Source organism: Eretmochelys imbricata, chromosome 4 (genome assembly GCF_965152235.1).
Source record: "Eretmochelys imbricata isolate rEreImb1 chromosome 4, rEreImb1.hap1, whole genome shotgun sequence".
Classification (NCBI taxonomy): domain Eukaryota; kingdom Metazoa; phylum Chordata; order Testudines; family Cheloniidae; genus Eretmochelys; species Eretmochelys imbricata.
Window position 1 is genome coordinate 88,372,625 of NC_135575.1, and position 18,933 is coordinate 88,391,557.

Below are 18,933 nucleotides of genomic sequence, written 5' to 3' on the forward strand. Positions count from 1 at the left end.
TCTCTGAGATGTATACAGTTAGTTACAATTGTCAATATTTATTTTGAGGGATGTGATACACAGTGGGATTGAAAAATGATGTAGAGTTAAAGGCCAGGAGGGACCACAGGATCATCTTGTCTCTCATCCTGTATATCACAGGCCACCAACACACTGAACACAACACCCAAAAGTAGACCAAAGTATTACAGACCAGGAGACTAAACTATTATGTGCCACAGGCAGAGAATAGCAGGGACTGAAGTGCACCAATGCCTAAGACTCCCTGCAATCGTAGGGAAATAATTAAGTGTGATATACTCAGCAAGTGACTCTCTCCTCAGACTACAGAGCATGGTGGAAAAAACCCCTAGGCCACTGCCAATTTGACCAGTCAGCTAAGCACCTGAGAGAGAAAATGCCAAGTGCCAACTCAAAGCACCACCCCACCTCATCCACTGTTTCATCTCCAGCTGTGGCCATCTTGATGCTTCAGAGGAAACAAGCAAAAAAATTATATTGGGGGAGATCCCTTCCTGATCCCTGCAGGAGACTGGCAGAAGCCCTGAAGCATGAGATTTTAGGAACATAAGAAAAAACAGAAGGTACCTCCCAGGATGCCAAACCCAGATCCCACAATCACAGGCAACCTCATCACACAATCTGACTCATATATTTATCCAGCTCTCTCAAAACTAATTGTTTACTCCCACAACTCCTATGGGGAGGCTGTTCCAGAATCTCACTCATCTCATTTTGGGGGGAGGATAGCTTACTGGTTTGAGCATTGGCCTGCTAAACCCAGGTTTGTGAGTTCAATCCTTGAGGGGGCCATTTAGGGATCTGGAGCAAAAATTGGGGATTGGTCCTGCTTTGAGCAGGGGGTTGGACTAGACTACCTCCTGAGGGCCCTTCCAACCTGGATATTCTATGGCTAGAAACCTTCTAATTTCCAGCCTGAAGTTGTTCAGAGATAGTTTATACCCATTTGTTCTTGTGCCAACATTGTCCTTTAGCTTAAATAGCTTTTCTCCCTCCCTGGTGTCTATTCTCCTCCTTATGCATTTATATAGAAAGCAATCATAATCTCCCTTAAGTCTTTGTTTTGCTCAGCTAAACCATTCAAGCAATTTTAGTCTTCGCTTCTAAAATAAGCTCTTCATTCCCATCATCACCCTAGTAGCCCTTCTTTGTACCTGTTCCAATCTGAATTCCTCATTCTCAGAAATGGGTGACTAGAATTACATGCAGTATTCCAAATGGGGTCTTGCCCTATCTCTACAGCAGATGCCTCGCCTGATACACTTGCCCTTTTCCATCATGTTGCTGACTTCCATTCATCCTGAGATTGACTAATACACCAAGGTTTTTCTCCTCCTTTGCCACATCTGACAGAGGCACCCCCAGCATACAGCAGAAATTCTTGTTGTTATTTTCTCAGGATACGTTTACAATGCAATACAACATCCATGGCTGGCCCACGTCAGCTGATTTGGACTGTCAGGGCTCAGGCTGCAGTTTATACTGCAATATTATAGCACATCTGTGATTGGGCTGGAGCCTGGGCTCTGGGATTCCATAAGTGCTTCACCTTATTTCTAGCTCTCCAATTCTCAAGATAGTCCAATTCTTCCTGCATAATATTCCAATCTTCCTGTGTATTAATGATGCCTCCCAACTTTGAATCATCAGCGAACTTTTTGTGCAATAGTCTTTAATAAAAACACTAAATAAAAATCAGTCCCAAGACCAGTCCTTGAAGAACTCCACTAGCAACCTCTCTCCAAACTGACTGTTCACCTTTCAGAACAAACACTGCCTTCTCCCCTTTGGATAGTTCCTTCCCCAATTTATAATTCTTGTACTAATGCCCATCTTTTCTAGCTATTACTTTCCCATGTGGTACCATGTTAAATGCTTTACTGAAGTCTGTATATTAGATTTACTGTATTTCCCTTATCTTAAAAACAGTGTTTTTTCTCAAAGAAGGAAATTGTTAGTGTGGCACCTTTGGTAAACCCATGTTGCATTACACTTTTTCCATTTGCCTTCATGAATTTAATTATTTTTTCCTTCACAATTTGTTCTAAAGCCCGGACTACGGCTGAGGTCAGACTAACAGGTCTGTTATAATCCAGATCCCTTCTTCCCCCATCCCCGCCTTTTTTTTTTTTAAATATAGGCATGATGTTAGCTATTCTTCAGTCAAAAGGTGCTACTCCTCAAAAGACTGAAATTTTAAAATTGTCGCTACCTGTCTTGCAATTTTATGCGTCAGTTCTTACAGTATTCTAGAACAGAAATTATCCAGTCCCCCATTTTGAGTACAATAAGCTGTAAGTTTTTCTTCCACCTCAGAAGTGGTAATTTCCATTTCTGTAAACTGATTTCCATCAGCCACGCTGTCCTTCATGCTCATATTCCATTTTATCATCCTTACTGAGAACCAAGGCAAAGTATTCGTTTAGTCTCCTCCCCATCCATACTGTATAGCGGCACAACCTCATCCTTCCTTATTCTTTGTATATATAATAAATACAAGATTTTTAGTTTTATATAATTTCCTTGGTAAGTGCTAATTCAGCTTGACTTTAAGCAATTTTTATTTTATTCCTACATTTTCCAACTTCCAGCATGTAGATTTCTTTGATCAATCCTTTTTCCCATTCCCTATAGGCTCTCTACTTACACTTATAACCACCTCAAAAAGGTTATTCCATCCAATTGGGTCTGGAGCCTTTCCCTACAAGGTTTTTTCCCATTGCTTGGGATGAAAATTGCAAATACAGTAAAAGCTGTGTTATCCGGCACTTTATCAACCAGAAAGCTCTATTAACCGGCATTTCTGATATCTCCCAATACAAATCTTCAATCTAGTAACCGGGACTAGTATACTGCCCAGGAGATTATGCAATTGCACATTCTGCAGTCTACTTTAATGCAAAAAAGGCAGAAGACATGTAAGCAAGCCAATATCAGGGATTTATTCAAAAAAGCAACTTCCAGGGTGTGTCATTGGGCTGAATCTAATGACCCTATCTCCTACACCTTCTACATCTACAATAATAAACTGATCTTGATAATGGTGACCCTGAGGCACTGCAAGATCCTGAACTGCCTTCTGAATATCAAAGAAAGATTAAATTATGTTCAGTATAATTTTAGTGTTAAGTGTACTTTTAGTGATCTGGATGTACACCATGCACTCACAGCCCACCGTGATACATAGTGTCGTAAGATAACCTACTGTATAGAAAATTTTACCTGTATGCACCGAAGTGCTTCAAGAAAGCAACCACTCTGCAGTACAGTACTACTATTGGATTGGTGAGTACCTGTATACTATTTTATACTTTATTCATTTTATTGTATTCTAATTCCTTGAAAATTGGTATTCCATTGGTAAGCATAACACTTAGTTAACTGGAATTTTTGACTAGTCTATTTCCCCCATGCCGGATAACACAGCTTTTACTGTAGTTTTTGTATACTTAATTCAAAAAAATTCCAAGCACATCCACATTTAAATCCCTGAGCTCTTCAATACAGTTGACTTCTTTAATTCCCTTAATTTCTCAGTCTGCTCTTTTGAAATAAAAAAAAAATAGTAGACAACCTGGTTTTGGTTATCCTTCTATTTAATTTAAACTGAATCAATTCATGATCACGGCATCCAAGATTACTTCCTATAGCTACGTCTATGATGGCCTCACTACCTACCAAAAACAAGTTTAAAATTGCATCATCACCTGTTGCTGGTTCGGTGACTACTTGATGAAGAAAACTCATCATGACCAGGAGTAACTGGACCCTACCAGTATTAGTAGCATTTATTCTTCAATCTATAGCCAGAAAATTTAAGTCTCCAATTATGATACAATTCCTGATAGTATTTCTCTAACAACATTAGAGAGATCTCTATCCATATCCAAGTCCAACCCTGGAAATCTATAGCAACTGCCCAGCACTGTCTTAATAGAATTTCTTTTGCAATCCTTCCCCAAAGTGATTTTGACCCAAACAGATTCAGTTTTGTCCATACTATTTCTTTACAGTTTATCGCATCCTTATACTACCCCACCAGCTTTACCTTTATGTATATCACTCCTAAACAGAAAACTAAAATACTCTTTAGTTTTGAATGCTATTTCACCAGGTTTCCATCATGTCTTATATCCGATTTGACCTCCTACACTATTTGTTCCAATTCCTTCATTTTATTGCCCAGACTCCTTGTATTCATGCACAAGCATCTCAGTTGTTTTCCTCAGAACTCTCTCAGTTTTCTAGTCAAACTAGAAATAGTCCTTTCACTAACTGTATCACCCACCTGACTACTACTCCAGTTAATATTTGTACTTTCTTTCTCTTTGCTGTTCATACTCTTACCTTCTGGTGTTCCCTTACCTCTTACTTCTTCATTTAGCTGATTTTCCTCCTCCTGTGTATTGAAGTCAGGCATGGAGATTACACCAATCTCTCACAGCCTCCTCCCCACATTTTCTAGTTTCAAGTCCTTAACAACTGTGCCAGCCTTGGACCCCCACTAGAGTGTTTGGGGTATTAACCTTTCGGGATCATCAGGCGAGAATAGTCTTCCTCTGTGAATGTCTTGCAATGGTTGATTAACCCCGAACTTTCCTCACAGCACTAATTCTCGAGCCACTTGTTGATCTGAATTATTTTGCTACACCTTCACTCTCCTTCTGTAGGGTCCAGAAGTATCCCACTGAAAGTCATCTAAGCTTCCACTTCGTTGAGCATCTTACCAAGGCTAACAACTGTCCTGGATCCATTCCAGTGGGAATCTAACAGTATCATTCATCCCAATATGCAGCACACTCAATGGATTTTTTCCCCACTCACATTAGGATCCTTTCCAACCTCACATTCACATCTCAGATCCTTGCTCCTGGCAGATAAAACACTCTTCTGTTCTCTGGTTATGATCTGGTGACAGGCCTGTCGATTCTTCTTAGCATGGAGTGGAGTCCCCATTGACAGAGTCTCTTTCTGGTGTTTATAAATCTGTCTTATGTTCTCTCTCTCAGTCACCGGTACATCATCCTCATTTTATCTTGGGTTCCACTCCATGACTCTCTCCATCATCTCTTCCATCCCTTATGCATACACTTGCTTCCCTTCTCGTCTTCCGCACCGCCGCAACTTCTGTCTGTTTCTCTTCCTCATTTTCCAGTGCAGCAAACTTTGTTCAACTCTATTTCACCTTCACTAGCCAGTCTCTTCTTCTGCGTTGTCCTTGTGGTCAAGCTCTTCCATGGATCACCCTCCTCTTCTGGCAGTTCACCCTCAAGGTCCGCTTTTTTTCAGCAGTTGTCCAAAAATCTTGAGTTGTCTGTACAACCTTGTCTCCATTATAACTTCAAATCCCTGTCTGAATTCCATCATTGTCTAATCTCGAATACTTGGATCTTTTCTGCCATGAATCCTAACTGGCGACATTTCATGCATAAGTAGCTTCCATCAGATACATAATCCTAGAGTGGGTATGTCCCACAATTTCCACATCCAGCCATCTTCCTGTCCTCTCCCCTTCAGATCACTTCTAATGTTGCATCAGTAGCCATCATCTCTTTCTAGTCCCTACTCGTAGGGGGGAAAAAATGACAAACCTCCCACCTACAAGCTCCCACAAACTCAGCTGCTAGCTGCTCCAATGTCAACCAATGGCTTGCTTTTAAACTAGCCAAAATAGGGCCAGGTCTCGACTCAAAAGTTAAGTTGACCCAACTACGTTGCTCAGGAGTATAGACAGCATTAGGTTGACAGAAGAATTCTACCAGCAACCTGGCTATTGCCTTTCGGAGAGGTGGATTAGCTACGCTATGGGAGAACCCCTCCCATCACTACTGGAAGTGTCTACACTGAAGTACTAGACTGGCAAAGCAGTAGTGCTGCAGCTGTGATGCTGTAGCATTTCAAGTGCAGACAAGTCCTAGATCAGCACGGCCCCCTCGTTAAAGGCTACCCGCAAGCAATGGATCAAGTCACACACTTGGAACAGCTCACTCAGAAATCAAAACTGCGCGTCCAGAACACAATCACCACTCTCCTCTCAGGGAAAACTCCCACAGAAACTCTAGTTAGCTGCTAGTTGTTCACTGCCAATGTAAGGCACACTGTTGTAACACTACAGTGGTGAGTAAATGCTAATGGTTGCTACGATTGAGTAAAGCATGATCAACAGTTTTTATATTCTAAAAATAAAAACTGTTTTCATATTCCTTGAAATTGGAAATGGATGAATGTACTGAAATATACAGTGCATAAATACAGACAGACAATTTGTCATTGTGGTTTCTGCAAATATGGTTGTATTTTTGCTTAAATGTTCCGCGACTCCTGCAGTACTTTCAATGAAACAGTTTTCTTAAACTAACAGAGATCATGGAGTACTTTATTCTTTCAACAATAGACATTAAGAGGAATGGAGGGAGACAGCAGCTGAAGGCAGTATTTGCTGCTGAAGAAAGTCTTGGGAGACTCATGGGGATGGAGGTAGGGACAAGCTCCTTCAACCAGTCTGAGAAGCAAGGAATAAATATCTTTTGCTCCCTCAAAGACATCAACCTGTTGGAGGAGATGAGGCACAAGTATCCATTACACTTAAAGAACAGTGTATTTAGCCTCCATAGACTTCCATCCAGCCATGGGGCAGTGAACCAGCAGGAGTAGATTACAATGGAACCAGTTTTGCAGTCAAATTAAGGGTCTCCTTAGGATATTCCTCCTCATGGTTTTGTGACAGTCATTAAGAGGGTGTAGAAGGAAAAGAGTCCCTTTTTCCCCAAAATCTCTAGCCTGGCTAGATGAAGTCAGAACACAGCTTCACGTTCCCCTGACCCACATGGATCTCTTTTTAGCTGCTTCAGCAGCAAATACTGCATCCTGGGAGGAGGTAACAAAAAAGCCAGAGTTCAGCCCTGCTTAAAAGCATGTAAACGTCCAACTACAAATTGGTCACCGATCTGAACAAATGCACTTGGCCGTATTATACTGTTTCTATTCTTGATTAATCTTCTCACAGTTGAGACCCTCTTGAAGACTGAATAAAATCAAATCACCGTACTCAATTACCCCATTAGTTTTGAATTCTGAGTAAGATGCTCTAAAATGAAATGACTAATGAGAACTAGAAAAGGCTAGTTATGTCAAATGATTAGACAATTCAATGTGGCATGTCTAAAAGTTATCTGAACCACTGAAAGCCTGGTTTTTGTAATTACAAAGTCAAAAACAAATGGCAGTGGGGGAAGAGACTAAGCATGCCAGCCTCTTATGCCCACCTTGCCCCGTATCTCCTGCACATCTAGAAAGCAGTGGAAGGGGTATGCTCCCCTCTCATCAATACAGAGCGGGTAGCCCCAAGACTCCTCCCACAGGCAGATTTAGCCCTTAGGAGAAGTAGACTTGGACAAACTCAGCAACCTGGTGATGTCGTAAGAGTTCTGTAGGCAGGTGACCCTATTGTAATACATAGTACTATAATCATGTTTCCATCATAGCTCCTTTTTAAATTATTGTTCACTCATTGCCTTATATTCAGTTAGAGACCAGTGAACAGCATCCATATCCGCTTTGGGCTTGTCTACACTTAAAATGCAGCAGCTGTGCCACTGTAACGCTTTGGTGTAGACATTATCTAAGATGATGGGAAGGGTTCTCCCATCAGTATAGATAATCTACCTTCTGTTGAGCCAGCACTGTCCAATGGCGATTTAGGTCATTTTAACTATGCTGCTAAGGGGTGTGGATTTTTAACACCTCATGTGATACAAGTAGGCCAACCTAATTTTCTAGTGTAGACTAGGCTTTGGAGGAATAATTAATCATTAGAGCCAGCAATCCTTTTACTAGAGACTAAGTGACTATTGTGACATTCCAAGAAGCAGAAGAGGAAGTGTCTCTGTTGTTGGTTGTGTTTTTTGTTTTTTTGGGGGGGAAATCTGGGATTTATTAAAAAAAAACAAACTCACCCATAAAAACAAAATGGTCTAATCCTTTCTCCTTGTGGATGCAAGTTTATAGCGTATATTTACTTATATGTGGAGAAATCTAAGGTTGCAAGATACAGAAGGAACTATTGCTCACCTGTTTTGAAAGGGACCTCCACTTTTTAGCACCTGAAATGAGGGAGAAAAATTAACGTAATGGAATCAGTTAATAATTTAGCCCGTATGATTTGCATCAAAGAGAACATATCTCTACTATAGTTAACTTAGGGACATATTCCTGTCTTCAAGCAAATTGCATTTGGTTCCAAAGCATTTAGTATATGCTGTTAATGACATTTTTCACAATCATACAAAACATACTTTAAAAAAAACCTATGTAAAGATATATTTCCTTACTAACCGCCACTTCGGTGAAAAATGATATCTACATGGTCTCTACCACCACAATATTCAATTAAAAATTCTAAAGAGGGAATGGAGGATGATCCAGGTATACCTGTAGAGTCCGTACATTCAGATAATTTGTATTAGTAGTACTATTACAACTGAGATTGCAGTTCTTTTGTGCTAGGCACTGTACAAACACATAGTAAGAGACAGTCCCTACCCCCAAAGTAAGAGACAGTCCCTACCCCCAAAGAACTTAAGTCTTAATGGACACCACAGACAAAAGGTGGAGTGAAAACTGAGGCACAGAGATGAAGTGAGTTGCCCAAGATTACACAATAGTTCAGTGGCAGAGTCAGAAACAGAGCCTAACTCTCCAGATTCCCAGTCTGGTGCCCTGTCCCTGATAAATCATGCTATACCTCTGCGGACTGGTCACTAGTAGCCTTCCTTTCTCCTTCAAGACATTTTTTTCCTGCAGATTCCCACAATAGGGGACTTGCAACTGATGATAATCCTCAAGAGGATGGTTAAACAGACTAAAGCACTGTTCTCCCAGAACAAGCTTCCAGAGGGAACTCGATCAAGACAATGTCTGTGAAAGCATGAACTGAACTGAACTCCAGGTAGCAGCCTTACTATTCACAGATTCAGAAACTTCATACCTCCTATGCTTTCAAGATTATCCAGATGCTGCTGATTAATTTCATACAACATTATAGTGGGGCACCAGCTCTGCTACATTTAAGGTTGAGAAGACTTTTTTTTTTAAAGGCTGATTCTTCTAAATGCTCTAAAATCTGCATGTTTACTCCGACACATGGCTGGTGAGATGAAGACAGCTGGGAGACTAAGGGCAGGTCTACACTTAAAATGCTGCATTGGCGCAGTTGCACCGCTGTAGTGCTTTAATGAAGATCCCCTTAGCCAACAGGAGAGAGCTTCTCCCATTGTCTTAGTTAATCCACCTCTGCGAGAGGCAGTAGCTATGTCATAGAATCAGAGGGTTGGAACAGACCGCAGGGGTCATCTAGTCTAACCCCCTGTCAAGATTCAGGATCTCGTGTCTAAACCATCCAAGACAGATGGCTATCCAGCCTTCTTTTGAAAACCACTAGTGAAGGAGCTTCCACAACCTCCCTATGCAATCTGTTCCACAGTCCAACTGTTTTTACAGTTAGGAAGTTTTTTTCCTGAGATTTTATCGAAATCTGCTGTGCTGTAGTTTGAACCCATTGCTTCTTGTCCTGCCCTCTGGGGCAAGAGAGAACAACTTTTCTCCATCTTTTTTATGGAAAAAAGTATTTGAAGACCATTATCATGGTCCCCCTCAATCTCTTCTTTTCCAAACTAAACATACCCCATTCCTTCAGCCTTTGCTCATATGGCTTGTATTCCATTCCTTTCATCATCTTTGTCACTCGCTTCTGGATCCTTTACAGTTTCTCCACATCCTTTCTATTCACTGGTGACCAGAACTGGACACAGTACTTCAGCTGAGTCCTAACCAGTGCCAAATAGAATGGTATTATCACTTCCCATGCCTTGAATGCTATGCCTCTGTAAATGCAACCTAAAATTGCATTTGCTTTTTTTTTCGCAACAGCATCAGATTGCTGACTCATGCTGAGGTTGTGATCCATCACAACTCTCAGATCCTTTTCAGCAGTGCTGCTACCAAGCCAGTTATCCCCCATTCTGTCTTTGTGCATTTGGTTTTTCCTCAAATGTAGCACTTTTGTCTTTGATAAATTTCACTTGTTGTCTATAGGCCAATTCTCCAATTTATCAAGATCCCTTTGAATTTTAGCTCTATTCTCCAAAGTGTTTGCAACCCCACCCCCAGCTTTGTCACCTGCAAACCTTATCAGTATGCTCTCTATTCCGACATCCAGATCATGAATAAAGATGTTAAACAACACTGGACCCAGAACAGATCCCCATGGAACCCCACTTGAGATCTCTTTCCAATCTGACATCATTCCATTCAGAGTTACTCTTTGTTTGCAGCTGTTTAACCAATTATGTATTGACTTAATGGTAATTCTGCCAAGTCCGTATTTCTCTAGCTTATTTATCAGTGTGTCGTGTGGGACTGTTTCAAAAGCCTTGCTGAAGTCCAGGTATATTATGTCCACTACATTCCCCTTATTCACCAAACCAGTTACCCTGTCAAAGAAAAGAATTCAAGCTGGTTTGGCATGATTTGTTCTTGGCAAATCCAAGCTGATTGCCAGTGATTACCCCTTCATCCTCCAGGTATTCACAAATTTGAGAAGCTCTCCTGCCAACATAGCACTGTCTACACCAGTGCTTAAGTCAGTAAAACTGAGTCACTCAGAGGTGTAGATTATTCACACCTCAGGGCAACATAGTTATACCAAAGTAATTCTGTAGTGTAGACTAGGGCTAAGGGTATTGTCTACGCTGCGATTAAAAATCTGTGGCTGGTTGAGGTGGGAGGGTCCCAGAACCAAGGCAGCTAGGAAACTAAAGGAATTAGCCTACGGAGGAAGGCAGGGAGGTGTGTTGCTGGGTTTTTTTTTCCCTTTCCTTAACTTGAAGTACTCTTCACGGAAGAACACATCATGGAAAGAAAATGACATATTGCCAACACCACTGCTAGCTCTTCCTCTGCCTACACGGAGAAACTAAATTAATTCTTTGCTTCAAGTCTTCACAGCTGAGGATGTTTGGGAGATTCCAAAACCTGAGCTGTACTTTGTAGGTGACAAATCTGAGGAATTGTCACAGACTGAAGTGTCGTTAGAGGAGGTTTTGGAATTAATTGAGAAACTTAACAGTAACAAGTCACCGGGACCAGATGGCATTCACCCAAGAGTTCTGAAAGAACTCAAATGTGAAATTGTGGAACTATTAACTATAGTTTGTCATCTGTCCTTTAAATCAGCTTCCGTACCCAATGACTGGAAGACAGCTAATGCAACGCCAATATTTAAAAAGGGCTCTAGAGGTGATCCTGGCAATTACAGACTGGTAAGTCTAATGTCAGTACCGGGCAAATTAGTTGAAACAATAGTAAAGAATAAAATTGTCAGATACATAGAAGAACGTAAATTGTTGGGCAAAAGTCAACATGGTTTCTGTAAAGGGAAATCATGTCTTACTAATCTATCAGAGTTCTTTGAAGGGGTCAACAAACATGTGGACAAGGGAATCCAGTGGACATAGTGTATTTAGATTTCCAGAAAGCCTTTGACAAGGTCCCTCACCAAAGGATCTTATGTAAATTAAGTTGTCATGGGATAAGAGGGAAGATCCTTTCATGGACTGAGAACTGGTTAAAAGACAGGGAACAAAGGGTAGGAATAAATGGTAAACTCTCAGAAGGGAGAGGGGTAATTAGTGGTGTTCCTGAAGGGTTAGTCCTAGGACCAATCCTATTCAACTTATTCATAAATAATCTGGAGAAAGGGGTAAACAGTGAGGTGGCAAAGTTTGCAGATGATACTAAACTGCTCAAGATAGTTAAGACCAAAGCAGACTGTGAAGAACTTCAAAAAGATCTCATAAAACTAAGCGATTGGGCAACAAAATGGCAAATATAATTTAATGTGGATAAATGTAAAGTAATGCACATTGGAAAAAAATAACCCCAACTAAACATACAATATGATGGGGTCTAATTTAGCTACAACTAATCAGGAAAGAGATCTTGGAGTCATCGTGGATAGTTCTCTGAAGACAGCTGCGCAGTGGCAGTCAAAAAGGCGAACAGGATGTTAGGAATCATTTTAAAAGGGACAAAGAATAAGACAGAGAATATTTTATTGCCCTTATATAAATCCATGGTACACCCACATCTTGAATACTGCATATGGATTCATAGATTAATAGATATTAAGGTCAGAAGGGACCATTATGATCATCTAGTCTGACCTCCTGCACAATGCAGGCCACAGAATCTCACCCACCTACTCCTGCAATAAACCTCTCACCTATGTCTGAGCTATACTGGCATTAGAAAAGGTTCAGAGAAGGGCAACTAAAATGATTAGGGGTTTGGAATGGGTCCCATATGAGGAGAGATAAAAGAAGCTAGGACTTTTCAGCTTGGAAAAGAGGAGACGGGGGTGGGGGGGATAGGATAGAGGTATATAAAATCATGAGTGGTGTGGAGAAAGTGAATAAGGAAAAGTTATTTACTTGTTCCCATAATATAAGAACTAGCGGCCACCAAATGAAATTAATGGGCAGCAAGTTTAAAACAAATAAAAGGAAGTTCTTCACACAGCGCACAGTCAACCTGTGGAACCCCTTGCCTAAGGAGATTGTGAAGGCTAGGACTATAACAAGGTTTAAAAGAGAACTGGATAAATTCATGGAGGTTAAGGAATAGTATCCCTAGCCTCTGTTTGTCAGAGGGTGGAGATGGATGGCAGGAGAGAGATCACTTGATCATTACCTGTTAGGTTCACTCCCTCTGGGACACCTGGCGTTGGCCACTGTTGGCAGACAGGATACTGGACTGGATGGATCTTTGGGCTGACCCATTATGGCCATTCTTATGTACACCTTTGGGGCCTCCCATCAGATAAGCATCCTGACCCTGGAGGCTTCTACCCAGCCCCTGGTCTTGACTTGCTGGGAATGTGTCCTACACATCCCTGCCAACAAAAGTCAGGTAGGGAGAATAACCTCATGTGAGAGGTGTCTGTTGGAGGAGGCCCTTGGGAAGCAGGCAGAGGTGAAAGTAATCTGGTACAGTCTGGTATGGAGTGCCGGTAAAAAAGATGCAGTAATGTACTGGCAAATAAGTGGAACATTCAGTACTGGCTCACTTTCACATCTTTGTGGCTGCAGAACAAAAAGTTAAAACTCAAAGCTAATAAAAGCTTGGAAAGGGAAAACTCACTGTCACATTTGTTTGTTGTATCTCTCCCTCTCCTCCTCCAGCAAGGCTGCCGAGGCTAGGCTCCCTGTTCCCCCGACCCTCCCACTCTGCAGGGGCTCCCCTCTAGCTTGTAGCAGGGGGACTGGCTGAGGGAGAAGCCTCCCCAGGTAGCCTGCTGCCTGCATAAGAACAGTTTAAATTCAGCTGTTCACTCCCTGGTCTGAACCAGGAGTAGGGGTTATTTTGGGCTTCCTTGTTAATTTCACTCAGGGTTGTTGCTGGGAGTGGGGTTGTGTGAGACCAAGACGGGGCAGAATACAATAGGCATTTGGCCGCACAGCTTAAATCCAGAGCTAATGAAAGCCAGTGAAAGGGGAAAACTCACTATCACAGGTTTCTCTCCTCCCTCCTCCTCCAGCCAGGCTGCGGACAGGGCTAAGCTCAGTGCTTTCCTGAACCCCCGCACTCAGCAGGGGCTGCCCTCTAGCTTGAAGCAGGGGGACTGGCTGATGGAGAAGCCTCCCCAGGTAGCCTGCTTGCCTGCACAGGAACAGTTTAAATTTAGCTGTTCACTCCCTGGTTCAGACTGGGATTTGGGGCTATTTCTGGCATCCTTGTTAATTTCATTCACGGCTGGGGGAGGGCGCGGGAGGTGGAAGGTGAGACCAAGGCAGGGGCAGAATACAATAGGCATTTTACTGCACAGCTTAAATCCAGAGCTAATAAAAGCCAGTGGAAGGGGAAAACTCACAGTCACATTGGTTTCTCTCCTCCCTCCTCCTCCAGCCAGGCTGCCCAAGGCGACTAGACTCCCCATTCCCCCGACCCCGCCCGCCTCAGCAGGGGCTGCAGCGGCTCCCCTCTAGCTTGGAGTAGGGGGACTGGGTGAGGGAGAAGCCTCCCCAGGAGGCCTGCTGTCTGCATAAGAACAGTTTAAATTTAGCTGTTCACTCCGAGGTCTGAACCATGGAATTAGGGGCTATTTCTAGCTTCCTTGTTAATTTCACTCATGGTTATTGGCAGGGGGGGCAGGTACCAAAGCCTGGGCAGTTCTTTTCTGCCCCCTGGATGAGGCAATCTTCAATAATATAATACACAAAAAATACAATCAAAGTCAGAAACCACTTCCAAGTTCAAATCTATCCCATTCCCTCCCCAGCAGAGGATCGTGGTTGTGATGTCCAAACTGCTTGCAGATCCTCTTTGAAATGTTACTGTTTTAAACAAAAACATGGAGAACATGGTGGGAAGATGTGTTCTGATGATTGGGGTTTATTTTGGGCAAAGCAATTTTGGTAAAACAACTAAAGATTCACAGGGAAAGCAAATAGCCCCATAGACAAAACCACAAAGGGACTGGAGGGGAAAACTGGATATTCAGGGAAATTATTGTGCCTCCTTTGAAAGAAATAATAGTTTTCATTCCACCCTCTTTATATATTGAATTAAATACCCAAAATGTCCTTAGGACATAGGGGCTCAGATCTCTTTTTGTTTTGTGGGTGTCGGTGTCCTGCAAAGTGCGGAGACTGAAACTGACAAAACTTTCTCTAAGTATCTTGTATATTCCGTGGCAGCTATTCTAGTTGTCCTTCATTCACCCCGCCTTCCCCTACTAATAGCCACATATTGGTGTACCCCCTGCACACTTTTATGCACCTGGGAGGGAGATTAAACAATCCTTGATATCTGACTTGCTAGGAAATAGGGAGCGTCTAGGGAAAGGGGGGCACCGGTGGGCATGGCGCAGTGGTTGGCTGGCTGCGGTTTTTGACTTGGTTACTTACCCCTTTGCAGACCCAGCCCAATGGCACCTGCTGGCTCTCTGCAGGCAGCAGCCCGCAGGGGCTGGTTGCTGGGGTCACTGCTGGTCAGCAACAGGCTGCAGCTGCATCATTTGTGACACATACATACAGTACGTATTGCTGCCCTTGTGCAAGCAAGCGGCCACCCATTGCAGCGGCCAGGCACATTCTCCAGGCGTGCAGCCCGTGGGGAGGGCGCCAGTGCCCTTTTGGGGGGTGCAGGGACCAGGGAGACAGTGTTTCTGCAGCTAACACCTCAGGAACTTCTGCAAGAGGCAAGGTCTGGCTGGTACTGTCAGTGCACCTGTGGACAGCCAGCTTTTGGGTTGCTGCTTAATGGTGTCCACAGGAAAACTTCCAGCCTCAGCAACGGCTACTCTGTCAGGTTGCAGGAGGGAGCCACCTGGGAGGCAGGGGAGGAGACAGAGGTCCGGGGGGGCATGCAGCAGCAACAACACAAGCGATAGGGGGTGGCAGGTGGGGGCTGCCGCTCCAAGGGGAACCACTACCCACAGCAAAGCCGCCCCAGTCCCTGGCTCAGTCCTGGCACGTGGAAGGTGTGAGTTGGCTAGCCAATGGGGGCAAGAAAGGGGCAACCCTGGGAAGGACTAGATGGAGCAAAGCATCCTTATAGAAACTCCCACATTGGGCCATACAGCTGATCTCGCTGATCTCCCTGTTGTCGTGCCATGCCTCGAGATGAATGTGCTGCATGTCTGCCCTTTCCAAGCCACAATCTCACATATGGCATGGGATTCCACTGAGTATAAGGAGGTCTCACTGAGTATAAGGAGGTCCCACACCTGAAATGAATAGCAAGTCCGCCACATGACTAGTGGTAAGTACAGTCCATTTCACTGTAATGATGTTGTTCATCGCACTGAATCCTCTTTCGCAGTCAGCGTTGCTTGCAGCAAGGGTGTTCACTGCAAGGATGAGTTTTTTAAGTTTAACAGGAATGTTTTTTCCTCCAGAAGCCTTGTATTCAACAAATCCCAAGTGTGTGTCTTGTTTGATTCTCAGTTGATCAGCCAATGCTCTTATTTTCTTTTCTCCAAAATGGGGATTCTCTGGAATCTCTTGCCATTTTTCAAGATTCAAAACTGACAAACTGTTAAGTTCTTATAATTGGAAGTCCTTTCTTCATGTGTGCTTTGATTGGCTTTGTTTGAGGCAGTTGTGAAGAGCTTTGTCCTCATGTTGTCAATGACTGCTTGAATGAATTGAGACAAGTTGATTCTGGGGCTTTTTCCAGCGCCGTTTAATTTGCTGTTTTTGAACATCATGGATTGTTCAGCCTTCTGAGCTTCTTCAGAGTGAATTCCTGGGTCTGTTTTTAGGCTTTCGATTCTCTTGATGTATATTTGCATTAGGTTGTCTGCTTTTGGAATGGTCATGTTTCGTTCTTGTAACATCTCAGACAAGTTCTTCAGTTCTGTCAGCACATCCAGCATTAACAAAAGGTTTCTGATGAAATTTACAGAACACAGCTTTGAGTGTAGTCCTTGAAATTTAATACGTTCGCTTCCAACTCTTGACAGGTCTTGTGAGGCCGTCTCAAAGTGTTTTGCCAAAGCAGGGTATGTTTGCCACATTGCACTGACTGCTCTCCATGTTGACGCCACCCACCTTAAATTGAATATTTTGCCGATTTTTTAAAGTACAATGTGTAATTCATTGGCATGAGCACTCAGTTCACGAGAGTTTTTTGGTGATGGACTGCACAAGGAATATAATGCATCCAAAAAGGCCTTAAAGTCATTTGTACCTCCGGTGACTTCTAAAGCTTCATTAACAGCAAGCTCCAGTCTATAGTTGAGGCAATGCCATAATATCACATTAGGAAAGTCCATTTGTAGTAGTTTTCCAACACCAGCTTTGACTCCTAACATCACATTTGCGCTGTCACTACAAAAGCTGATCATCACTTCCAATAATAGTTCTTTAGTGAACCCACAACGCAGCAAGCATTTCCCCTTTAATGGCTGCTGCTGTTGCGCTTTGCAGCTCTATCAAGTCTAGAGGAAATGTAAGAGGCCTCATGACTCCATCTATACTGCTTTCAAAAAAATGATGAGTCGAGTTTCCAGTGAGAGTAGTCAATTCATCGACAAGTACTGTAATTTTTGCCTTATAGTCAATGATTTTGTTGACAATTCTCTTCATTTCAGTGGCTATATGATTGATTGATTATGTCTACACAAACTGTTCTACTATGCAACAAACGCCCCATTTCAATTCCGTTGATTTTCTGTAGGTCAATGAGGGTCTTGTGGTCACCGAGTAATCGATTTGTTTTGGCAATATAGTAGGCTGTTCGGAATACACGAGCAGTAGTTTCAAACGCTGCTTCTTCACTTTTAGCATTCAGATTAAGAGTTTCTTTTTTAGCCATGGCTTGAATTTTTTCAGCCTCCATGTGAGCTGCAGATTTCTTATGTTAATTTATTTTTTTGCGAAGGGAGGACAGCTCTGTCTCTTTATTCTTTCCATACGAGGATATTTCACAAGAGGCCCACTTTGGAGAGATGTTAACCCCTCTTGCAGAATGGAGCTTCCAATCTGAAACATAATGACATACTGTGCACCCAAGTTTACCACCCGAAGCAAAAAGCCAGTAGTTTTTCTTTTTGAACTCCTCAAACTGCATTTTTGACCACACAGCAGGGTATGGTGGTGGAGTATCAGCTTTTTTACAGAGCAATTCAGCAGTTTCATTTGTCTCCTCTCTTTGTGGTGGCTGCAGCTCACCACATGACAAAGGTGTAAAAGTGTCAGCATTTTTTTCCCTGTGAATGACTAGTTACAGCTTCTTCATTTGTTGCTGTTCTTTTTGACTGACAATCCCCCATTTCCTCACTTTTACGTTTAAACATACCTGTTAGGGTCTGCTGAACATGTATCTTCTTAGGCAGCATTTTTTTCCCCACTTACTGTCCTCCTGCTGTTAATAGTGCGCCTGACAAGACTTGACCAATAAGAAGCAAGCCCGTGCAATTACCATGTAGCAGTATGGCACTCAAAAGCTAACTTTGGAACATCCACATGAATGTCTTCTTGCGAAAACAAAATCTTCTTGTCTTCCTTGACAGATCTAAATCTACTCGTATTCCAGGTATGTTCTAAACGTATCTGTTCAGTATGGATGGATCTCTCAGAAAAGATAGCTCTTCAGTGTAGGAATCAGACCAAAAGCCCCGCAGGGGCAAGATGCCATTAAGCAGCACACATTAAGCAGAAGTTCCTGAGATGTTAGCTGCAAGAGTGCAGAGGGCACACCAATGGGTGGCTATTAGTAGGGGAAGGCAGGGGTGAATGAAGGACAACTAGAATAGCCACCATGAAATATACAAGATACTTAGAGAAAGTTCTGTCAGTTTCAGTCTCCGCACTCTGCAGGACACCCACACCAACAAAACAAAAAGATATCTGAACCCCTATGTCCTAAGGACATTTCAGGTGTATAATTCAATATATAAAGCGGGTGGAATGAAAACTATTATTTCTTTCAAAGGAGGCACAATAATTTCCCTGAATATCCAGTTTTCCCCTCCAGTCCCTTTGTGGTTTTGTCTATGGGGCTATTTGCTTTCCCTGTGAATCTTTAGTTGTTTTACCAAAATTGCTTTGCCCAAAATAAACCCCGATCATCAGAACACATCTTCCCACCATGTTCTCCAAGTTTTTTTTTTTTTTAAACAGTAACATTTCAAAGAGGATCTGCAAGCAGTTTGGACATCACAACCACGATCCTCTGCTGGGGAGGGACTGGGAAAGATTTGAACTTGGAAATTGGTTCCTGCTTTTGATTGTATTTTTTGTGTATTATATTATTGAAGATTGCCTCATCCAGGGGGCAGAAAAGAACTGCCCAGGCTTTGGTACCTGCCCCCCCTGCCAATAACCATGAGTGAAATTAACAAAGAAGCTA

The 18,933-nt window shown here is 42.6% G+C and overlaps 1 protein-coding gene across 1 annotated transcript in view; it reads right to left on the minus strand.

Moving 5' to 3' along the window:
* MICU3 (mitochondrial calcium uptake 3) overlaps positions 1-18,933 on the minus strand; it is a 149,293-nt gene that overhangs the window by 85,554 nt on the left and 44,806 nt on the right. The window contains exon 3 of the mRNA XM_077814568.1: positions 8,092-8,123. Within this exon, the coding sequence (XP_077670694.1) occupies positions 8,092-8,123 (32 nt within the window). The remainder of the gene's footprint in view (positions 1-8,091; positions 8,124-18,933) is intronic.